Raw genomic sequence first — 9,762 nt, 5'->3', positions numbered from 1 at the left:
ATTACAATGCAACAATAACAAGAGAAAAACATCAGCAAAGGTTTATTTGCAAATATCATCAGGCTATTTGAAGAACAGCATTGTGTGAATGCTCGGTGCTCTGATTTTGCCCAGTATGTACAACTTTAAATGGTAGATTGGATTTAAAGAAAAAAATCTGGGGAAGAAAAAAAAAAGAAAATTAGCAAACCATCATAAGGTTATTAATTTTGATAAAACAAACAGGGGGAATCAGTAAACCGTGTCTTTAGGTCCCCCCTCCTTAAAGAAAGCTACTCATGTTATGTCCCATTGAGGATCAGAGAAGGGGGGAGTGAGAGAAGTGAGGGACTAGGAGTGTTGTGTGAAAAGAGTGCAGGCCAACGAGCGAGACAAAAGAGGCTGCGGCTGCATTGAATGTGCCGGTGGTGTGTCCGTCTCCGAAGCCACAAGCAAACCACATTCCCCCCCTCTGGCCTTTATGCTACAGACGGCGGAGATATATCGGAGAGGGAAACCAATTGCGATATTGTAATTGCTGGAAGCGCGAAGTTGAGGACTTGGAAGAAAGCTCCCTTGGACCGGGTGTTTCTCCTCTCCTCGCCCCGTCCTTACTACACGTCGAGTGCGGTGCGGTTTGGGGTTGGAGATATAACCCAGAACAAAGGAGTCTTGAAGCAAGGAATGAGCGAGCCGAGACTAGCTTTGCCATTACCTTTGAAACCGGGCCAAATGCCTCTCTGAGACCAACAATAGTACATCGGCTGCTCGTATTTCTCGACGAAGCCTTCCGCCCCAAAAGGGAGAAAGAAGGACAAAAAAAGGCGCACGGAGACAGACAAGTCGGCGGCTACAATGTTTCCTCAAAACCGACCACCGGTAAGTAGGCTACGCTACTATGTAACCGTCTACACGCGTTTAACGAGGTTATTGTCTTATATCCTGAACCTCTGTTTAACACAGCGTGTCTGTAATAAACGCCAGGTTGATTTTAAACCTTACTGAGCCTCGACAAAAAGTGCAAGCCGAAATTGTTTCTTATTCATCCTTACTATGCATTTCCGGAGACTCCTTTTGTGGTGCAAATATGATACTCTATAGGCTGTTATATACAACATATCATCTTGTTTGTCTTTATTAACGCCCTGTATAATCTTTGTCTTATAAAGGTCAGGCAGAATGCTGTCAGTAGGGTTTTAGTGAGGCAAAGCCCACCTTAAACAACGTCCAACTTTGCTGAGTGTCTTTGTGTGTGAATCTCATGTCCTTGGTGGCCACCACCACCAGTTTTTAAAACATGGAGCCCCCTTTCAATTTCCACACTATTGTGGACTTGACCCAATTGATGAAGTGTGTTTGTTTGTCCCTTCCTCACGGGGTGGGGGCGGGGGGTGAGTCAGCTTTGGCTTGTTGACACCTTCACTCAATGGTCTGCCCTTTTCAAGTGCCAATCATAAAAAAAAAAATCTGCTTTTGCTTTTTATTTCTTTTCATAGCATCATAGCATGGGTGATTCATGCCCCTGACTTACTGATTTGATAGATTGAAAACTAGCTGCTGCCCCTTTTTCAAGAAACTAACCACATAATGTGGCTGTAAAAAGAAAGAGAAATTGGCATGCTGTCTGTGTTGTGAGATAGATCTCTGCAAGGTTAGGAGTGAAATTCATGCTGCACGGCTTTAATTTGTTTTAGTCGAGTTAGGTGGAGAGCTTTTGAGCCAACTGAAATGCATAAACACTGGTCCTCCAGCTGTGTGAAGTATCAATTAAGACCTGCTCATTTGCCTAACCCTCATCTACATCCCTCAGCCATGCCTCCCTGCACCCCACCCCTTACAGTGTTTTGACATTCATGTCCCATGCATTGAAACCAGATTGAGCACACTGTGAAGTATAACTTCATGTGAATGTGTGTGTATGCCATTTTAATTCATTCTTCTCACAAATGCATTCATGCAGGTAAAGACCCCCGAAAGACACATTGTTTACATTTTTGTAGCTTTTGTGTTTACATAATGCTTAAATTGCATTACCATCATGCATTGTAACTTTTGTTTCAGCCTGTACTTCCTTTTGAGTGATAAAGGAATCTTGTGAGTCCCCTCTACCCATACAGCACAAACATCACACACACACCAGCAGCTGTGTATGTAGTATAACTGCCTGCAGGAAGGCAGGGCAGGAGGCAGACTGTGGGTCTGTGGTTTGCACTGTAAACCCAATCCCTCTCATCCAGCCTCTCCTCACTGTGTTCCTGTGAGAGCTCCAAACCACATCTTAATGTATGGGCAGGCGTCCCAGGGTGAGAGGAGCAGACTGCGGCGGGTCTTGGTGGAATGTTTAGGCCAGCGGCCCTGTTTCATTTCAACCCTCCACAGATCTCAACAGTACTGTGTGAGACACCCGTCCTCAGAAAGTCTCAGGCCATCGGTAGCTCTTGTTTGCACCTCGGAATGAAGGGCCACTCAACCCAGCAAACTCTTTAATCTCTGAAATGCTAGGCTGGCAGTAACCTGTCATCACTGGCTACTGGTCTACTGTGAAGGATGTGACCCATATATTACATAAAACATGTGACCCATATTAACAAATATATAGTTATTTTTATCAAATGATAATTAAGAATTGTGCTACATTCATTTCACACTTTGGTGCATTTTCAGATCCTGAATAAGAGACTTTGTGGCTGGTATCTGCCAGTTAGCATGTCATTTAACCTGCATGTTTATAGCTTCTTACAACACATCTTCTTTCATGATTGTCCATGTAAAATATGAACTTGATAATCACCCGTTTCAACCTTGGATAGAGCACACAGAGATTCATTAGGCATATTTTCTATGGTGTAAAGTGCAACAGATAAACAGATTAAAATTTCATTTGGTATTTTTAATCACACACCTTGACCATTTAGTATATATACTGACTAAATACAGTCCTTACATACCTAAAGTGAGCTTCTCCTCACCAGATGATTAAATCCAATAATGTGCACAGATGTAATGACGCTGTGGTGTCCACATTACATAAACACGACATAGAAACATTCTCGAAAATGCTTTATCCCCTTGTTTGTGCCCAGATGGTTTTGGGATTTTTGCCAAATACAGTAGACCAGCGGAGAAGTGTATAGGACATGGCCGTCTTTTTATCCCCTAATGTTCTTTCAAATCTGCCACAGCGACAGAAACATAAAAGGTTATACTGTAGACATGGACAGAAATGGATATGAAGAGGAAGCAATACATCAGAGCAGTATATAAAATTGTCTTCAAATCAGAAACTAACAATTGGTTTTGTTCGACTGTAACGATACTATCCATGTTAACATCTACACATTTGACCCACTTGAATTAACGCAAAACTAAGACATAAACTAAATACATTAAGAAAGACAAAATGGTGGCATTAGCAGATTTGCTGTACCTCACTAGTATCTGGAGTGTCCCGTATCGATCAGTTTGCTCTGTGGGAAAAGTCACTTTTAAAGACCTTTCTGTTGCCAAAGTAGACCTGATCTGTGGGAAATAATACACTTATCAGTGAGTGATCAAAGACAACCAAACCTTTCAAAGGTCACAATAAGATTGGTCATGATATTACCAACAGCACTCTACCAACCATTTTATCCTGAACAATGCCCTGGGCTGGTTTGTCAAGAGGCTGCTATTGTGAACCTTGGTTCAATGTTTGTAGTTTAGTCCATCGTTCATACCTATTCTGATAATGTTTCATAATCTATTAGGGCAAACGGTGATCGGACAGGTTTCTAACACATCATCGTGTCAACAGTGAGCTGGTCGGACTTTTGGGAATTTGGGGCCCATATAATAAAACCAAGAAATGTATTTCATTATGGAAGGAAGGAAAAAATGTGTTTTCAACTAAATATTCCCGAGTGTGACCATGGCCTAAACTTTCATTTATGTGTATCTCCTATCTCCACCTATCATCCCAACCCCTTCAAGGAGGTGGTCTTTCAAAATTAATATCTAGTCAGTGAAGATAGATAAGGTCAGGTAGGAGACACAGATTATTGTTGAGAGTATTTGAATGAGTGACTGAGATGAGGCCTTATCATCTCCGTCCTCAGAGCTAGTATAAAGCAAACCTCCACTTCCCCAGTCCTAGCATGCTTTTAGCTCTTTATCACCACCGTTGTCCAGTGGTGAGAGTGTGGCTATCGATCAGGAGCTCGCCTGCTTTGCTCAGCCACCGATTAGATGGAAGAGAGATAGAGAAGGCAGAAGAAAATGAAGGAAAAGAGGCTGAAGGGATCTCAGGTTTACACAAGCTGTTGTGGAGGTGCGTCTCGGTGGAAGGAACAAACGAGCGGAGGGGGTTATCTAATAAAAGAAGGCACCTCCAGCAATTAAGCCAGCTGACAGTCAAACTGTGGCGCTTCGCTAATGTGGGCTGACAGCAGGGAAATTTGAATAACAAGGCTTGCGGGAAGGAAAGGAGAGGAGGAATGAGGGGGTCAGGGGGAAGAAAACTGAGAAAGAAAAATGTGTGGTGCTAATGAAACAGGTGCCTGGCAAACCCCGAGTGCAAGAATCATTGAGAGATTACCAGCACGTTTCTCCGGCGCAGAGCCAAGCAGATAGCCACTTGATGTGAGGTGGGGGCAATAAACCTGTGTCTTTTCATCCCCACTGCAAGCCGCTTTAACAATGCAAATCACCGCTGAATGTTGACAGTCGTATTTGAATAGTTTGATATAAGAAGCTTTAACTTGAAATGCTTTTTAGACAGGACAGTGTATTGACATGTTTCATGGCTCTCAAAGATGGGAAGGTGTGTTTTAGGTGTGTGTGGGTGGATACACAGAGATACACATTCAGAAATACTATTCTGGGTTAGACCTACTGTCACTGCGTCCTTGGTGGTAGTCAGATGAGAGAGGGAAAGAGAGAGAGCTTGGTGGGTGTTTACTCTGATGATCGACTCTGTGGGTAAGCAGTGTAATTAGTGGCCTGACTAATGGGCCGAGCTATTTGAAGGGAGGCAGCAGCACAGCATCTTCCCAGCTAAAGGAGTCAGACAGCGAGATCGAGCTCCGATTTAAACAAATATAAAACTGTAATCTAAACATTTGGCATTGTATTTCTTTAGCCATGCTGGCAGCATGGCTCTAGGGATGGCAATGAGGCAGTCAATCCACCGCTTTGGTCCAGACTGAAATACCTCCAACAACTATTGGCTGGATTAAGATGAAACTTTGTACAGACCTTCATGGTACCCATGCGATAAATCCTACTGACTTTTGTGATCCCCTGACATCCTCTAATCCCATCATGAGGTTCACATTTGTTGTTTTGAGTGAAATGTCTTGACAACTATTGGATGGCTTGCCAAAATTTGTTAAACATTCATTTTCCTCTCAGGATGAATTGAAATAATTGTTGTGCCCATCTGACTTTTCATCTACTCCATCATTAGGTTAACATTTGAATCTGTCAAATGGCTTTTGGTTTGTTAGCATGCTAACACACTAAACTAATATGGTTAACATGGTCAATATTAAACCTGCTTAGCGTCGTCATGTTGGTATCATCATTGTAAGCGTGTTAGCATGCCGATGTTAGCATTTAGCTCAGTTCAAGTACAGGCTCACAGAGCTGCTAGCATAGAATCTTAGTCTTGTTTTTGTGTGAACAGGCAACATTTTATGTTGAGTTTAAACTTGTTTTGCCACCAGTGGAAGTGTTCAGGATTTGTAATAAGGAACGCAATATGACAGAAAACAAACAAGAATGTGACAACCATTCATCACAAAGTAGTGGGAGCTTTGTGTATAAAAGAATTTGGAAGAATCTTGTTTTGTTTTGGTTTTTTATTTGATGCTTCATGTGGAAAAACGCATTTTCATGGTGAAAACTGCAAAAAGAAAGGAAGGAGAATGTGAGCGGTCATCCATCACCCCCTGCAGCTGTGCGAAGAAGACACAGAAATGAACCTAATATTCTTATGGTCACACACAACCACATCGTAACACTGATGGCCCCATTTCAGCTCCATTAGCAAATTATGTAACACTGTGGGTCAGTGTGGCCAGTCCGGATTGAGGCACATATTCCCAATGATATTGATGAAGGAGCTACAGTCATGTGCAAATACAATAAAGTGCACATGTGCTTGTAAATACTTTTGGAAAACGATGTCGTGCACACATCCACTTAGTGTTTGTAATGGGCATGTGTGGGCGTGAAGTCTCGTGTGTGTGTGTGTGTGTGTGTGTGTGTGTTTCATGTTATTATATACCGGTGGGGACTCTAACCTGAATGCACACTAACCCATGGGGACTTGTGTCACTGTGGGGACAAAAACTGAGGTCCCCATGGGTAGAGACTGCTTTTTGAGGGTTAAGACTTTTTTTGGTACAGGTTAGGTTAATGTTAGGGAAAGGGTTAAGGTTAGGCACTTAGTTGTAATGGTTGGTGTAGGGAAAGCATTATGTCAATGACTGTCCCCCACGGGGATAGTGAAACAAATGTGTGTGTGTGTGTGTGTGGGGACATGTTTTTTGATGGTGGGGGGTTAGAGCAAGGATGTGAGGTCATAGTGGTTAGTTGCTTGTGGTGTAATTAGAGGTAACTCAAATGAAAACAGGAATGATTTCATTCAGGGAATGCCACACTGTTAATGGCCCCTTCACGTCAGAATTTAATGTGTGCCCACATACTGTTTTTCTGCACCATTTTTTCATGTGCATACGTTTGTTTGCACATTTGTGTACATGTCTTTGCATTCATGGGTTTTGTTGCATGTGACCTTGGATATAATGTGTGTGCAGAGCATATAACCTGATCGGTTATGTTGCAGCCCTGCTAGCATAGTGCTGTGGTTGGTTCAGTTGTTTAAAACAGCCTCATTGGATTGTTTCCTAACCTATCCCATTAAAGGGATGCAGGGTCTGATTTAAATAATTTCTGTTCCCGTAGACGACCCGTACACGCTCTCGCTCTCATCCCCTCATCATCAGGTCCTGATTTAATCATTGCAATTGACTTAGGCCTTTCAGGGCTAAGAGAGAGATTAGTGTGAATGCGTGTGTGCCTATACATCAGATGTGACAGATCTATATATCATATCTGGGCGTTCCTCATTGAGGTTGTGCCACAGGTGTCCTTAAACCCCTAACTTTAGCCTATAGCGTTCTCAGCTGGCTTTCCGGAATAGAACACCTGACAGCGGTGCTGGTAACAACGCTGGGCTGCTCGAGGCCTGTAAACACATCCCCAATGATTAATCTAAACAGATTAGTAATCAGATGATCTCTAATCGTATCAAAGAAAAGCATTTCTTCCTCACGCCCTCCAACCTCATGCAATCCTTCCTCAGTATTACAGAATCTTGCTTTACGATTGTATGACCCTCAGAAAGATCTAGCCTGTAATTGTGTAACAGCGATTTTCAGTCTATGTAAGCTTTGTTCAAGGGCAGACGGCGTGTCTCTTGTTTGCTTTGGAGCTAGGACACGGCTGAGAGGGAGGGAATAACTCAGTGTAGGATTATCAGGTGAGGCTCCCAGCCTAGATCCATTCCCAGAGGTCACCAGGTCAGCTCGACGACCTGACCTCTCACTTTAAAGCGTGCTCAGCTGTTTGCCGGATCAGAAGTTGGGACAGACTAATAGCAGTGGTTCGTAGGAGATGTAATGAGTAGGAAAGAGGTTATGCATGCTGGGATATGATCTACGCTTTGCCTGCTTCACAGACAACATCGGTCACATGGGTCCAGTCTAGTCTGGTGTGAATCATCATAACAACAATCCAAATCAGTAGACTGGAGATGCGCATACGGTCCTGAGTGACTGAGCCAGCAGAGAGACAGTGGTTTCCTCTTTTTTTTTTTTTTTTTTTTTTTTTTTAAGAAAACAAAACAATTCTCCACTTTAACATCAACAACAATAACTCTCTCTATGCCTCATCCATGCCTCCATTCCCTTTCCTCTCACCTGTCCTCTGGAGACATTGCTGTGTTAAAAAAGAACCATGAAAAATGCTGAGAAGAGAAGGGGTGCGGGGTGATAAAAAGGAGAGAGAAGGATAGTCGCCTCTTTCTTCCTCCTTCCATCCTCCTATAAAATGGCCTTGGTGCTCTTTTATTTCCTCCTGTGAAGAGTAATTGCTCTGTGTGTGTGGTGTGTGAAAGAGGAGGGGAACCGGTGTGTGTGTGTGTTTAATCATGGGTTTTTGTGTGAGGAAAGGGGAGTGTGTATGTGTGAGCAAGATTGACTGTGTGTGTGTGTGGCTGTCTGTGCTCTAGCAGGGGGATCTGGCCGACAGATTGAGAGCAGCTTGTTAGAATGAGGAACAATGAGGCCACAGCCCCTCTCCTCTATATTCTTTTTTGTTCCTTTCTTTTCTTTTCTTTTCCTTTCCTGTGTTCCCCTTCTCTCTTTCCCTTTTCTCTTCTCTCATTTCCATCTCCTTTTCAAAACATATTCTCAGCGTTCTCCTCCTCTTCTCTGTATGTTTCCGACTTTCTCACTTGCTAGTCTGACCCATATTATCCGTTCGTTTTTATTTTCCATTCATCGTGTCTTTTTTCCTTCAGTGTCTCTCTCTCTTTTTTCATGCTCTTTCCTGAGTATTTGCTTTCCTCTCTTCTGATAGTGTTTCACCTGCTGAAAAAACACCTTTCACATCTCTTTTTCCCCTTCGGTACATCTCACATTGTCACTTATCTATAGGCCTATCAAAATAACTGCTTTTGTTGGACGATAATATTGTCCCAGAAAAAATTGTGATAAACGATATCATTGTCATTTTAAGACCATTTTATGCCACTGATATATAATGATAATATGAAGCATAATAATGCAAGTACACCCTTTCAAAGAGCAATGAACTTTTAAGCTGCGTGAAACAGACACAGAGGCAGACGTCGAGAGGACAGAACCAGCGCGACAGCAAAACGTGTCTCAGACTCACCATCATCGCATAGTTTTGTTTTTTCCTGTTACGTTCGGCTTAGGCACTGTGGGGAAAAAAAAATGCTCAGGCATTGTGCTCAAGTATTATAATGTAGGGAAAACCCTGCTGTTTATTCTGGCATCATGTTGGTTAAAATGTTTGGCATTCTTATCCAAATAAAAACATATGTAAACACAACAGGCTATATCTTACGATATATGGACATAACCTTGATAATTATTGCTGACCTCGATAAGTCAATAAATTAATTATCATGACAGGCCTACTTATCTACACACGGGACATGCATGTTTCCTTACACATGCATGTATGGACTGTAGTTGCTTGCACGCTCTGCTCTCATCATGCCAACATGCAAATGCATTGAACATCTTTCATACACTCCCCCTAGCATTCTTTTTAGCATTAGATTTGTGATTAACTTGTTCATTAAACATCTTTAATGCAAGCCAGACATAGTTGATGTGTAGGACATCAAGATGTGAGATGTGTGCTGTTTTTTTGTTTTTTAAAAAAAAATCTAGATTATTCATTACTGCTGTCATTCAAGACTACCCACATGTATGCCTACTGTCATTGAACTCAGCTTGTAGGCTGTTCTGTTGAGCTGGAAAACTGGGCAGATTGTTTTTCGGATTCTGTGGGACCGGCATGACATGATTAAACCAAACCTCATAAGTGGAAGTGAATCAGTACAAATTTATAGGCTGTGTAATCATTTCATACTCCGCATCCCTTTTTGCATTGTATCCTTGTGTACAATTATTTGCTCAACATTAATTCACATTAGACTTATAGCTGGTAGAGTCTTTGGATAGAAGCTCTGTAGTAGCTGACATA

The 9,762-nt window shown here is 42.3% G+C and overlaps 1 protein-coding gene across 3 annotated transcripts in view; it reads left to right on the top strand.

The window, feature by feature from the left end:
- The first annotated feature begins 215 nt into the window (after positions 1 to 215).
- Positions 216 to 9,762, top strand: part of tle2a (TLE family member 2, transcriptional corepressor a) — a 42,751-nt gene continuing 33,204 nt past the window's right edge. Inside the window, exon 1 of one of the 3 annotated variants that reach the window (XM_044198379.1) lies at positions 216 to 858. In XM_044198379.1, coding sequence (XP_044054314.1) covers positions 835 to 858 — 24 coding nt within the window. In that variant the 5' untranslated portion in view covers positions 216 to 834. The remainder of the gene's footprint in view (positions 859 to 9,762) is intronic. The other 2 variants (XM_044198380.1, XM_044198381.1) reach the window with 2 other exon arrangements.

This window comes from Siniperca chuatsi, linkage group LG6 (assembly GCF_020085105.1).
Source record: "Siniperca chuatsi isolate FFG_IHB_CAS linkage group LG6, ASM2008510v1, whole genome shotgun sequence".
In the NCBI taxonomy this organism is placed as follows: Eukaryota; Metazoa; Chordata; class Actinopteri; order Centrarchiformes; family Sinipercidae; genus Siniperca; species Siniperca chuatsi.
The sequence above is the reverse complement of the archived record's forward strand: the minus strand, read 5'-3'. Positions and strand labels throughout refer to the sequence as shown.